Raw genomic sequence first — 14,647 nt, forward strand, 5'->3', positions numbered from 1 at the left:
GGTGATGATTTGGGCTTGTTTTGAAGTCGCTGAGTTGAAAGTGAGCTCGTCTGTATACCAAAGTATTTTAGGGTCAAATGTGAGCTCATCTGTCATTTCCTTGGGCCAATTTTAGGTCACCCAACAGGAGAATGATTGCAAATCTTTAACCGAAGGGTTGAAAATGAAAATAATCAAGCTGTTGCAATGGCCCAGTCAAAGTACAGACTTCAAGTCGATTGAAATGATGTGTCGAGACCTTAAGAGAGCTGAGCCTAAACAAACATCAATATTTAAAAACCTCAATAAACTGAAGTAATGTTGTAAAGAAGAGTGGGTCGAAATTCCTTAACAACAATGTGAGACTGATAAAGTCATAAAGAAAACATTTGCTTCAAGTTATTGCTGCTAAAGCTAATCAATCATACACTGCACTTAGTGTTTTGTAGGACTGCAGAGAGCACTTATTTCTGGAAGAAGCACCTGGTGAGACAAAGGTTTGTGTTATACACATCAACTGATATCCTTGGATTTCTGTAATCAGGTTAATTTTTTTTTAAAGCATTTAATCCAAGTGTTCCTAACCGTAGTTGTTGCATCTGGGTTGCTAACGAGAGCAGCCACATCTAACTGCTTAACTGCCCTGTCAAAACGTTAAACAGTAATTTGCCACAAGTCCAAAGTTACATCTTGACAACCTCATGGCACGAAATCACCTTCTCTGCATCTTCAGGATTTCTCAACAGTTGAATGGATCCCAAAGAAGACACTGATGGATTCATCCAAAAGCTCCGTCAACTACATTTAACTCCATTTGTCTAGAATTAACCGTTGTCCTGGGATGTAAACATTTAGGGAAGATTAGCAGTTTATGGAAGGTAACTTGAGTTTTAGAGCCCCATGCACAAAGAGCCATTGTGGTGCTCCAGTACAACCCTTCTTCAAACTTCCCTTGAATGATGACAATAATGTTTCCGTTAAAAAGTTACCCAAAACAGCTGTTTGCTGACAAAGCACTAACATATCAACCGATAACCAAAAGACCTAGTTATTTATTTTACACAGGCAAAAGGTGAACTCCAAGCATGTTGTTTACTGTTTATAAAGTGGAGCATGCAGAAAAGAGACACGCACAAAAACACATGTCATCAATGAATAATAACTGAAATATGCATAAAGAAAGAAATACATGCCTAAACAATATCCCAAAAGTCTTAATAAGCTCATTTCTTTCTTTCTTTTTTTCTTTCTTGCATTAATTCATTCATTTTCAAAACATGCTCTTTGGTAGAAGTTCCTAATTCCCATTAATTCACCTCTTGGCTCATTGATTGCACTTGTACCTTTTAGATTTAAATGAATGCAAACAAGACTCTACAACCACTGATGTACATCAGACGGAAAGAAATGTTTGCTACTTTCTTTCAGTATGAAAGACATTTGTGCAGTGTGAAAGAAGACACGATAGAGAACATGGAGCATAAAAGCCTGTTTGCAAAACATGCATGAAGTGACTTAAAATGTTGGTTAAAATGACTGTTTATAAGGTTGGGGAAACCTGCATTCAGCTGAGACTAAAGAAGTCACTTGGATGAGTGACAAAATGTTTCTCCCACTGAAAATGTCCAGATGAACAGAATCAACCTTTTGGGGTGCATGAAGTCACTTTGCAGTTTGGGCTTTGCTGCAGAACCATGCTATTATAACGAGTGCAGCTGTGCGTTGATAGCAAGCCTTTCTCTGTGTGAAAATGCCTTTATGATGTCAGAGGAAAGGCGTCAGACTGCTGAACTGATGAAAGGCAAGTAACTCAAATAACCATTTGTTACAAACAAGATATGCATAAAAGGATCTGTGAATGCACAACATGCCAAACTGAAGAATGTGGACTACAGCAGCAGAAGACTACACCAGGTTCCACTCTTGTGTGCTAAGAAAGGAAACTTACAGAAGATCATGGGAAACAAACAGGAAAACGGAAAAACATCACCTGGTCTGGTGAATCTTGATTTCTGCTGTGACATTTGGATGGTACGGTGAGAAGATAAAGGCGTGGATCGTTCCTGACTTGTACCAATGGTTCCTGTCCCCTAGTATCAACTGTGCTTTAAATGCCACAGTCTTCCTTAGCAATGTTGCTGACCACGCTCATCCCTTTATGATCACAGCGTCTAATGGCTCTTCCAGCAGGATGGCATGGACAACATCTCTAAGGAGTGTTTCCCGCATCTTGAATCACAAAGAATTTAGGCATCTTAGAAGCCAATAGAGGTGGCCCGGCCCATTAAGAGCAATCTGTACCTAATAAATTGTCAGGTATATTTTATAAAGTGATATTTGTGCTTAATACAATGTGGCGTAATGGCCTGAAGAGCACAGTCAAAACTGATTTTCGGCTTTAACAGTTGTGTGTATATAGATTTTTCAGCATTTGGTCGCTTATTACTTGTTGTTTTTGATTAAATATAGACTTGAAATTATTTAACAATCGTTGAATTTGGATTACACTCCTGTGAGATTTCCATTTCATACCTTAATAATAATAGTAATAACAATAACAACAAAGCAATCATAAAGAGATAGTTTAGCTTAAGTTCCAGCGGTAGACTTGTAGCTCATAACAGTTATCATAGTGATGGAGGCTTTTCTGTGTTGGAAAGCTGTCACTTATAACAGGCATGATGCTTTTCCTGTCAAAATCTGAACAAACAAACAAACAGAAGTCTTTTCCCCCCTCAGTAATATGAAATCCTACTCTACCCGCTGAATAGAAAAGCCCATTACAGTTAGTAGTGTTGCGACGACATCTGGTGGTATTAAGCAGGAAGTCTATGAGAGTCTCTGATTTCTGCTTTCTTTATCCCCATCCCATTTTTCTCTGCACTGCACCAGTCATTTTCTAAACGTCCAAATCCATTAAAGACATCTACACTCCGTCGCTTTATAAGACTAATGGGGAAAAACAAACCCCCTCACCTGAATTGGCTCATCTGTTGTATTCCAAGTAGCACCGTGTGTCGGTACTAGTTTTTGTTGCGCAGCTGGATGTCTTCTGCTCATCTTATACTTGACTTGAAGAAACAACTGTTTGCGTTTGAGACAGGGCCGGGTGGTGCTGGTTGTGGCTATGCACTGTTCTTTAGCCCAGTTTTCCCAATAGAAACTACCTACAAATTTGCCCAACCAGTGGGATTTGTTTTGAGCTCTCATAACAGGGGGCAGTAGAGAGCCCACTACAACTTGATGTACACGATGAGTAAAACTTGCTGCATGTTAAAGTAAGATTTGTGCTTCACTAAAGGAATTTTCAAACTCTTTTTTTTTTTTTTTTTTTTGGTGTTATGAAAGAAAATACTTGTTGGTTAAGACTAACAGGTTGGTTGAGCAGGAGTATATCTAATAAGCTTAATGAACTGCTTACAGCTAGCTTATTTAAGTTTTTCCAATAGGAACCATGTGGGACTGCTTCCCAATGAATGGGACACACCTAAAAGTGGCTCTTGGGGCCGTGCTTTGAAGTTAACTCTAAGATCTTGCCTCCATGTGGAAAGAGTGATAAACCCCCATGATGAGGTACCACATTTTATATCGTCAAACAAATTGTTTTGCGTTGTGCAGGCCTGTTTGCTATAAGAGTTCAGACCCTGAAACAAAAACATCTCCATTGCAGTCAACATTATTTTTTTTCAGTACCATAGATGGAAGTATAAATCTATGTCTTGTTAGGTTAAAAATAATGTTCTGTTCCTGTGTTAGCTTCAGATTAATCCTCGAGCCAAATGTTTTTAGAAGACTGGGTCCAGCTCTGGCACTGTGGTGCTATATGAGCCAGAGCCTTGAGATCTCCAGGTCTTGGACAGGATATAATCCCAGAAGGATTGCAGTGGAGTCAGAGAGTTGTGAGAAGGCTCACAATATAATGAATTCACCGTTTAGTTAACGGCCAGCAAACACCAACCTAAGTCATTTGTTTAGTTTTTTCTTTTTTTAGCAGCACTGGGAATGATTGGAGATATTCAGGTTTGCTGTTACCAAACAGGATTCTGATGAGGGGCTTTGTGTGTAATTACTGCCTACCACCTCCAACAATAATGAAAGCTTGTTAAAAATGCTTCAGCTTCACAGAGAGCCTGCTTTCTCATGCCGGCTTGCTGAAGAAAGGATCACATCACAGAGCTCAATTTGGGACAAGTGAACGTTCAATAGAAGGCACAAATACTACAATAGGCTTCCCCCTGCCAAAATCTGGGGGAAAGAGGACAATCTGCTTAAAATACAGACTCTAAAGACCATATATGTGTATTTTCTTTCCAGCAGAAGATGGATCTTAATGATTTCAGCAATCAGATGGACTATATAAAAGAGACAGAGGTAAAAGGAGCTTGTCTATTGGATGTTATTCTGTTAGGTGGCCAAAAACACTACCAAGTAAACGCTAATGTAGCCTGGTGCAGAGTCAATGTGTAAATAAACCACTCTTTGTTAACATGTGCAACATATGAGCCTTATATGACAAATCTATTATTTTTTGTTTACACCTTGTTGCAGATTGGAAGCCAAAATGTTTAAAATTCTTTCATTTCTTGGCATCTTTATCACATCTAATAAACATGAAATACGTGGAGGCTGTGGACTGAGAAGAAAAAGAAAGAAGAGATGTTAACTGATGCTTTAAATGCAGAAGGACAATATAACGCAGATATTAGTGATGACAGACAGTAGGCGGATAATAGCTTCACGCCTTTGTAAGTCAAACTCAAAACGCGCTGTGATAGATGGAGACCAACTTAGACAGACAACATGTGGGCTAAACTTAGAATAAACCTTGGAATCAAAGGAGTCTGGAAAATGTAAAGGAGTCACCAGTGGTGCCAAACTGTACTGCTTTTAGTTGTTGTTTTTAAATGTCACATCAACTTGTTTTCATATGTTCAATTAGACAAAATTAGTAATAATAGGTAATTACAGGTACTCCCTTAAAGTCTGATTTAGGCTTATGCAATGAATTTATGTAGAGCCTGGGCTGCAGGCTGTGCAACTGTTCTGCAGTTTCTCTAATGAAACACTAGATGGTGCTGGAATAGGGAAATTAATCATTACAAGCTGCATTAGCACATAGCTAGTTAAGTAATTTACAGTGTAGATTTAACATTGAGGTGTAAATCCCACTGAAGGGCTCTTTGAGGTTGTTTTACAGTGTTTCTGCCCTCTAGTGGTCAAATGTCACCTAATTTGCCTTTAAAACAGTCCACTTGATCAGTCCACTGATCAAGCAGCTCAAAAACTCCAAGTCCGTTATTCTTCGTTTGTGAAATTCCACACCTTCATACCCACCTCAGCTGAAAACTGCCTTTGTGCAAAATAAACCAGATCCTGAATTTATTACAATCTACAGCAGATGCAGTGCTTCTGTAAATGCAAGCATGAGGCTGCTGATATTTTTTTCATGTTGTGAAACATGACATCTAACAGGGAGGGCAATTGATTATATGAGCAATTGTCAGACTTTGTTCCAGTGAGTGTATTCAAGTCTGATATGCTATGTGTATGTATTTCTCTGTCCTTTTTCCTTCCCACTGATACCAATTGTTTCCTCACAGGGGGTCACCTGGTTGGGTTTTTCTCTGTATTATTGTAGGTCTTTACCATACAACATAACAGATTTGCAGCCAACAAATCTCCAGCAACTTCATCATGTCAATACGGGCCAAATTTCTCTGAGGAATGTTTCCACCACCTTGTTGAATCTTTGACACAGAATTAGGGCAATTATGAAGGCAAAGGGGGTCCAACCCAGCACTGGCAGTGTAATACCTATAGCTCATAAAGCACCCAGTGAGTTGCTGTATTGGTATATACATGTACTTATTTGTGCTTCACTGACATAAAGTCTCCTACTTCTCTAAATTATAATTGGTGAACCTTGGCTGAAAAGATTTTCTCCTGTTTCAGTAAAAAAAAAAAAATTACTTTCCTTAAGTCACACATTATGAAATACATGACTGAGAAAGGTTTGCAGGATTTAAGGCCCAACTCTGAGATAAACTGAATATGTGACAGAAGGTCGCAGGTATTTCCTGATCCTGATCCTGCTTTGGCTACTAGAAATTACTTCTGGTGTTCTAATATATTGCTGTTGTATCTATTTTTTGATACGTGAGACTGCTTCTTGTTTCAAAGTGTCTTATTCATCCAACTACAGTCACTGGCCACTTGATTAGTTATGCCTTGTTAGTACAAGGTTGGACCCTCTTTTTCCTCCAGAGCTCAGCAGTTTGTCTTGACTATGTGTAAATGTAAATTGCTGCCATGTGATTAACTAACTGAATGTTTGCACCTACAGGTGGTTTCACAGATGTACCTAACAAAGTGGCCGGTGACTGTATGCTCCAGTGATTTCTGTTCATGTGTCACAGCAGCCTTATTTACATGAAAGAATACAGGAAACTGGACTCATTCACAAGCACAAACACCAGAGCAGATTTTTCTTCACATTCCTGAAACCTTCACTTTTTCAGACACATTTATGGCAATGCGCCTGAACTTTCAGTGCTTTGTTACAGAAGTTTATCTTATAAATTTACAAAAGTAAAGCATATTCTCCAACACAAATCACCATCATTCTCTGCAGAACGATGAAAACCACGATAAATGTTTTGACATACATATTTTCACATTGGCATAAAGCTACACTTCAATGTTGCCGCTGGCCTGCAGACAGAAGTCCGGCCATGTTTTATGCTCCGTGAAAATGTTATGCAGGTGCTTCAGCACTGTTTGAACTGCATGATGCCGCTGATGCCTTTCCTGGGAGTAAACTCAAAATGTCCATGTCTTCAGTCTTTGGTGTTTTTGTTCACAGCAGGATTAGAAATGAAAAACAGAAATTATGAAGTCCTTTTTAAAAACTCTGTGTCAGACTCCAGTGCCACCTTAGTTGTTTAGTTTATGCTGGTAAAAGACAAGAAAAGGAAGCAGTACTGTAAAAGAAGCCGTATTCTTATATGAACAAACATTTGTATGACCAGCAGGCAGGTAGCTCTGCTAAAGCTTGTTGTTTTAAGTTAGGTTAATGAGTCTCACATTATGTTAACATGGATGGGCTTGCAGTTCACTGATCCCAGACTAGTTCTTTGGGCTTTGTAATAAGAGCATACCTGGAAACATTTGCACAGTTCCTTGATCCAACTATTTTATAACAAACAAGTCCATTCTGATGCTCCACACTTGAGTAATGAACATCTTTAGAGATCCATGGACAGGACCAGTAAGTAAAGTAAATCAGACAATGATGATGCATTATCTTAGCTCGAATATCCAGAAGGGACACGATCACTATTATTTGAGGAAGTCCACCTCAAGGTTCATCACAGTTCTGTTTTTAAAATAGTCATCCTCATAGAGGTCCAAGAGAGTCCTGGGATTCCTGCTCATTGGCCAGAATTGTCCGTCCATTGTCGCTGTAGCTCCGGTTTGGCAGGAAGGACAATCTGAAAATTAGACAGAGGTGCCTTTAGTAAACGTTAGTTAAGCCTTAAGTCGGACAGTCTTAAAGTAAACTTCATATACACTTCACATCTACAATGCTATAGGCAGAGGCAGAAAGAAAGCTGACATGTTAAATGAGGTCATTTAAAAGCCCTATTTTTTTCATGCTAATCATGGAAGATGAATTCTTTTTAGCGATTTTTCTCCCTTCAGCAGAGGTCAAAGGGAAGCACACCAACCTGTACATACAGTACATACAGTCATGTGAAAAAGAAAGTATCCCTCTTTTAACTCTAAGGTTTTATGTGTGTTTATATGTATATATCTAAAATTATTTAGCACCTTGGATGCACAACAACACACATGTCATTATTTATTTAAAAAACACTGACCCAAAAAAAACAGAAGCAGTGTCTGAAAAACGAAGTCCACCCCGTGATTCAGTAGATCAGCAGCATAAACTTGAAGTAATAATTTGCTGTACGACTTTATCAGTCTCTCATTCAGGAGGAATTTTGGCCCACTCTTCTTTACTGCATTGCTCCAGTTCATTGAGGTTTGTGGACATGCTGTGCTGTCCTGCCACAGCATTTCAGCTGGTCTGGACGGTCTCTTGCAGATTTGCTGCTGTGCTTTGGGTCATTGTTCTGCTGCACAGCTCAAGGTACGCCAAGCTTTAGCTGTCAGACAGATTGCCTCACGTTTGACTATAGAATACGTTGGTATACAGACGAGTTCTTGGTCGATTCAATGAGTGCAAGGAGCCCAGGTCCTGTATTTGTGACCCCCCCCAATTATCACCCCTGCACCACTGTGCATGGTGGTGGTATGAGGTATTCGTCTTGATATTCTGGGTTTTAGTTGCATTATATACAGACATCTATACACTGGTCTTGTATGTCCAAAGGACAGAAGGCTTGTGATTTGTTCAGATGTAATTTTGCAAACCTAAGCTCTGTCTAGTTCTTTTTAAAGAAAAGAGGCTTTCTCCTGGCAAACAAGACATACTTGTGCAATCTTTTTCCAATTGTATTATCAAAAACTTTAACATGTAACATGCTAACTTTTTTGGGAGTTTCTTTGAGCACTACACAATCTGACCATGGTGTGAATTTGCTGGAATGTCCACTTCTAGGAAGAATGCAACTGTTCTCACAATAGAGTAATGGAAGAAATGGCCATATAACCATTCCCTGACTGAGCTCCAATGGCTTCTCATTCGTCACTGCTGATGTCTTTCCTACTTGGCATTGTGTTAACACACACCTGAAAACTCCAGAACAGCAAACTGCCAAAACTTCAGCTTTTATAGAGATGGCCACACTTGCTGATGATGATTACTCTCTTAATTCCTGTGGAAGCAGTAAAGGTGTAGTTAGTTTTTCACATACTGCTTCTGCATTTTGCCTTACTTTTTTTTTTGTTGAATAAACACTGATATGATGAAATATATCATGTCATTCTGGTCATCTGAGGTCAGCGATTCTTTTTTATTATTATGCTCAGATACATAAAACCTTGGAAGTGAAAGATGGAGTACTTTCTTTTTCACCCCACTGTAAATGTGCTTCTGTTTCTAACGGGTAATGTCACTTATTGTGTGTCATATAGAGTGAAATTTTAAGTTCCATGTTTGAAGGATGAGTTGAGGTCAAGGCAAACACAAATGTATCATAGCTCTGCTGGCAGAAACAACCAGAGGAGAGCTTTTGTGGAAAAGTCGGTGGGAATATGAGAGGAAGAAGGCATGGGAAATCAGAAAAAAGGGTGCTGTCAAAGCAAGGCACAAAGTTCCCCTGGAAAAGAGGGAGGATGGGGGAATGGGAGAAAGGGAGCAAACAGAGAAAATACTTCAAAATGGAAAAGGGAGAATTGTAGCATTTGTTTTTGCAAGGACCGTTTATTTAGAGTACTAATCAAAATTAAAATAAAAAAAAAAGCTCTACATAGCACAAGTGAAGATATTTTGTGATTTAGTGTGCATGTCTGGCTCCACTGGTGTGTTTGCAACCCACTGAAGCAAGCCGAAGAAAACAGCAGCAAAATTTATATGTTTATATTCCAAATGAAGGCAGCTGGGATACTTCTACTGTTTCCAAATTATGTAGAAACATACATATATCAGGCTTTTAACTGTAGATATCAACCAACACATGTAAAGATTACTTATAATCACAAAGCCAGTCCATTTATAAAGTACATTGTGGTGCTTTTAGAAATGTTGTCAGAGTGAATACTTCCTACAGCCTAAAGAAACCTACTTAAAGAGCATCATCAAGTCATTTTTGGCATTTGATGATTAAGTTCGCAATGATTGTAGTTGAAAGATAATGCAGTAACATTAAAAACTGCTGCTCAATTGATTTCCTCATTAACCAGCCTTGTGTTAATGGAAACCTTTGGTATATTATTATGGATATATAGTGTGGATACTCTCACATAAATAAAATGAAATTACATTCTCATCCTGCTTCTCAAAGTAATTAAAACAGCAAAATATTTTTTTGAAAGAATTAAATGAAAAGTTTTCAGGTACTTAGTTTCTATATGATGAAAACCAGTTTGCCTAAGTTTAGAACTGATGTGATGTCCTGGTTTTTATCTCTGAACTCAGCTAATGGTATTTACTAATGTCTCTGCAGCTTAGAGAGAAAATATTTCTAATTGAGTACCCAAAGCGAGTCCGTCCAGGGGTGACGATTATCCAACCTTTTCACATGAGTCATAATGGTGAGTCTGATAACTGTCAGCGGTATCAGTCAGCTGGAGCTGTGGCTGACAACGAGAGGCAGAGTGATGATACAGGATCCCAAACACATTGTGTATTGGATTGTTTTCTCTTCTTTTGTTCTGAAAGCTAGTTCAGGCAGTGGACATGAGCTGCATCATGTACACACAGGCCACGTTTTTCAACTGCTCACTAACCCAACTATCCAATCAGCCAACCACATGATAGCAAGTCAATGCATTTAGGCATGTAGACGCCTAAATGCATGGTGAAGTTCAAACGGAGTATCGGAATAGAAAAAAAAAAGATTTTAGTGACCTAAATGTGGCACGGTTGTTATGTTGTGCTATTTTGATCATTTTGGAGAACGCTGATCTAATGGGAATTTTCTGCCCAACCACCTCTAATTCATTGAGTCACAACAACAGCATTAAGACAGTAGGGTCAAAATTAGGTGTGAGCCACATGAAAGCATGGATTCATCCTGACTTGTATACACAGTTCAGGTGCTGGTGGTGTATTGGTGCGGGGGGGTATTTTCTTGGGACACTTTGGGCTCCTTAGTACCAACTGAGCATTATTTAACCACCACAGCCTATCTGAGTATTATTGCTGACAATGTACATCTCATTGTGTCCACAGAGTACTCAATTTGCAATGGCTGCTTCCAGGAGGACAATTTGTTATGTCATGCTCAGATCTTCTCAAACTGGTTTCTTGAATACAACATACTCAAATGACTGCCACAGTCACTGGATCACGATCCAATAGAGCATGTTTGGGATGTAGTGGAATGGGAGGTTTGCATCACGGATGTGCAGTTGAGAAATCTGTAGCAACTATTTGATGTTATCATTTCAATATGGACCAAAATCTCTGAGGGATGTTTCCAGCACCTTGTTGAATCTATTCCATTAAGAATTTAAGCTAGCTCTAAAGGTAAAAAGAGCTCCAACCCAGTACCAGCAAGGACAACCTAATAAAGTGTCAGATGAGTATACAACTAAATATCAGTTTGCTTGTAGTTAAAGAGTAAATTAACATTTCCATTCAAACACGAGTCACAAACCCAAAAACATGCAGTTGGAGAGGCACAACATCTAATTTTCCCTTTTGAGTGAAGACTGGTGACCGACCACAGAGGATCAACAGGATTAGCTCCTTCTTATCAGATCATTCACCACAATGACCACACACACACACACACACACACACACACAGAGGCATACACTGAGTCCAATGTGGAGGCATGCCCCGGGTGAGGAGGCAATGGGAGAAAGACAAACAGAAATGTTCTGTTAGCTTCTGCTCTTCTCTTTTTTGTGTGTTTTCGGTACAGCAAGTTTGTTTACTGTTCAAACACAGCTCTATCTCTGTCCGTCTGTCACACAGTCATGGAAGAGATGCCTATCACTCAGCAGCCAGTAGAGGGATCAGCGTGAGTATCTGGCAAAACCACGCTCAAGCTCTGAGGATCTGACTCAAGGAAACGGGCATACAAATAAATACAGTGTGTGGGGTAAAAAACAAACTATTAACATATCCTCAAAATCTACACTTATAAACAATTAACTGTCACTGGCAAATATGCATCTGAGGAAAGGTAACTGTAGCAACAATTTGCTTTTGTGTTAGTCTAAAGCTCAGGAGGAACAGTTTGGTGCCAAAAAGGCAACAAAGACCAGGATCAGTGGTAAAATTACAGTTTAGGATACCAAAACCTTTGAAAAAAGACATGAAAAAAGTCACAATCTTACATAAAAATGGAACACTTTATGAGAATCGAATTGCCACTTTCTGTAAAACTTTTAATCTCTCACATTTTTTTTGTTTTGTCCCACTCTTCTTTGCTTTAGTTCATTGAGGACTGTGGTAATTTACTTCGGGACATCTCTCTTAAGGTCCCAGAAAAGGTCCCCAAAAAGCATTTCACTCGGGCTGAGTTCTGGACTGGGACATTATCAAATCAAATCAAATCAATTTATTTATATAGCACTTTTCACAGGATAAAAACCACAAAGTGCTTCACAGTAATATAAAACAGAAATACATAAAATACATTAATAATCAAACACACAGCACAAATCTAATTAAAAGCCAATCTAAATAAATGAGTCTTAAGCTGCTTTTTAAAAGAATAAATACAATCAAGGCAACGTAATGATGGAGGGAGAACATTCCACAACCTGGGGGCCACCGCTCTAAAAGATCTATCTCCTCTGGTCTTAAAACGAGTTCGTGGGACTACCAACAGCCTTTGATTAGAAGATCTCAGGCTGCGAGAGGGAGCGTGGGGTTCTAAAAGAGCAGAAATGTAGGCAGGGGCATCACAATTTACAGCTTTAAAAGTCAGTACCAAGATTTTAAAATAAATTCTAAACTGTACTGGAAGCCAGTGTAATGAACGTAACACTGGTGTAATGTGCTCTCTTTTTTCGTGTCTTAGTTAAAAGCCTTGCAGCAGCATTCTGGACTGACTGGAGACGGTCAAGATTCCTTTTGCTCAAACAAAGAAAAAGACTGTTACAATAATCTAAGCGAGATGAAATGAAAGCATGAATAACCATTTCTAACTCAGATTTAGACAGCAAAGTTTGCAGTTTGGAGATGTTTCTTAGCTGAAAAAGGCAGTTCCTAATCAACTGGCGAGAGTGTTGTTCTAGGGACATGGCAGAATCAAAGATCACACCAAGGTACCTGAGGCTCAGTTGAACAGATTATCTTTTAGGTTTTATGTGCTTGGGATTATTGTCCAATAGGAAGAGGTGTTTATGGTTGAATCAGTGACTGCAAGGTGCCCGAAGTCTTGTGTTTGCAAAACAAGCCCAAATCATCACCACCCCTCCACCACCGTGCTTGACATTTGATTTGAGGTGTTGAAGGCGCTGCCATGTCTGGTTTTTACCAAACATGAAGATATACACTGTGGCATTTTGGTCTCAACAGAAGTCTTGTGATTTGTTTGGATTCAACTTAGCAAATGTAAGAAGTGCTGCCATCTTCTTTTTAGAGAAAACAGTCTCTCTCCTGGAAAGCCGTAGTTGTTCAGTCTTTTTATAACTTACTTTCATGGACTTTAAAATTTAACGTGCTAACTTAGAGTCTGTGGTGTCGCTCTTGGGCTTTCCTCTGAGCACACTCATTTTTTGCAAGTAGGTGGAAAAACAATATCAGAAAAATAATTTTAACTTTTGTCTCTTCAAAAAATTAATTTCTCATGTTCTGGCACACAAAGCTGTCCCTACTGTCTTTGAGGAAGTTTAGACATTTATTGAGTTTATTTTAATTCTATTGTTTTGTTTAAATCCTTCAACAGCTCTCCGTCCAACAGAAATTTATCTCATTGCTCTTTCAAAATAAAACCCTGCTAATCCCAGTACTCTGAATGTGAAAGCTACACACACTATCTAACTGGGGATAGATAAAATCCCTGTTAATGCCATGATAAACAAATCCAAGCCTAGTTCTACAACTGCATATAAACTCCTTCCTTGATCTCACTTGGATTTGGTTTCATTCTGCATCTTAAAAATGGTTCACAAACATGTTGTTTATGCTGCTTATCACTACAAAGAAAAGCTCACTTCCTGTGCTTACATATGTGGTATTGTTCAAGAGCAAAACATGAACATGAAGCATGTTCTCTGACTGCAGTCAGTCAGTGTCAGACACATTCCCAAAAAATATTAGCACACACAGTCCTCAGCCCATTAGCAGCAGTCGTGTGAACAAGTGAATGTACTCTCTCGTGTAAACTCTCAATTGTCATGGGAAGATAGATTTTAACCTTTTAAACTTAACTTTTGGTGCCTAATTCTAGCAATTCTGTTTTTTAGCCTAAAACCAATAAAATGTGACTCAAAATGAAAAGTTTGAATAAATTTTTCTTGGCTGAAAGTCATGGATGAGGTCACTTATTATACTTATAGTAACTGATGACAGGCATTTAATGGAGTCTCCCCTCTCTGATTAAAAGAGACCTAGTATGTGTTGTCTTATTTTCTGTCATATCTATGAATAGTAATTTCCCCTCTTTTCCCTCTTGTGGGGGTTGTGTATACATGTGTGTGTTCCTCAAGCTTGGACTCTCTACTAGAGGCCTGGGAGTTTGCGGGTTCTGCTGGATTGGATCGAGCCACTCTTCCAGTTTGGGGGTCAAAGCTCCAAAAGATCCTATTACCTCTGGGACCACTTTGGACTTTACTTTCAGCAGCTCCTCCAGTTGTTCTTCCAGCCCCTGGTACTTTTTGATTTTCTCATGCTCCTTTCTGATATCACTGTTGGCTGGGATTGCCACATCTATCACAGCTTTCTCGTGCTGGGCGTGGTTGCTATGACGCCTGAGAGGCGCTTCCATGTTATAGAGAGGCGGGTAATTGTTTGTGTCGCTACAACATGGAATTTGACGATTTATTTATTTATTTTTCAAGTTATTTTTTTATCTGGTCTTGA

The 14,647-nt window shown here is 39.0% G+C and overlaps 1 protein-coding gene across 1 annotated transcript in view; it reads right to left on the reverse strand.

Moving 5' to 3' along the window:
- Positions 1 to 7,375: 7,375 nt before the first annotated feature.
- si:dkey-247m21.3 (5-hydroxytryptamine receptor 4) overlaps positions 7,376 to 14,647 on the reverse strand; it is a 54,105-nt gene continuing 46,833 nt past the window's right edge. Inside the window, exon 7 of the mRNA XM_035909841.2 lies at positions 7,376 to 7,469. Coding sequence (XP_035765734.1) covers positions 7,376 to 7,469 — 94 coding nt within the window. The remainder of the gene's footprint in view (positions 7,470 to 14,647) is intronic.

This window comes from Neolamprologus brichardi, chromosome 7 (assembly GCF_056152115.1).
Source record: "Neolamprologus brichardi isolate AB-2024 chromosome 7, ASM5615211v1, whole genome shotgun sequence".
NCBI classification, from domain to species: domain Eukaryota; kingdom Metazoa; phylum Chordata; class Actinopteri; order Cichliformes; family Cichlidae; genus Neolamprologus; species Neolamprologus brichardi.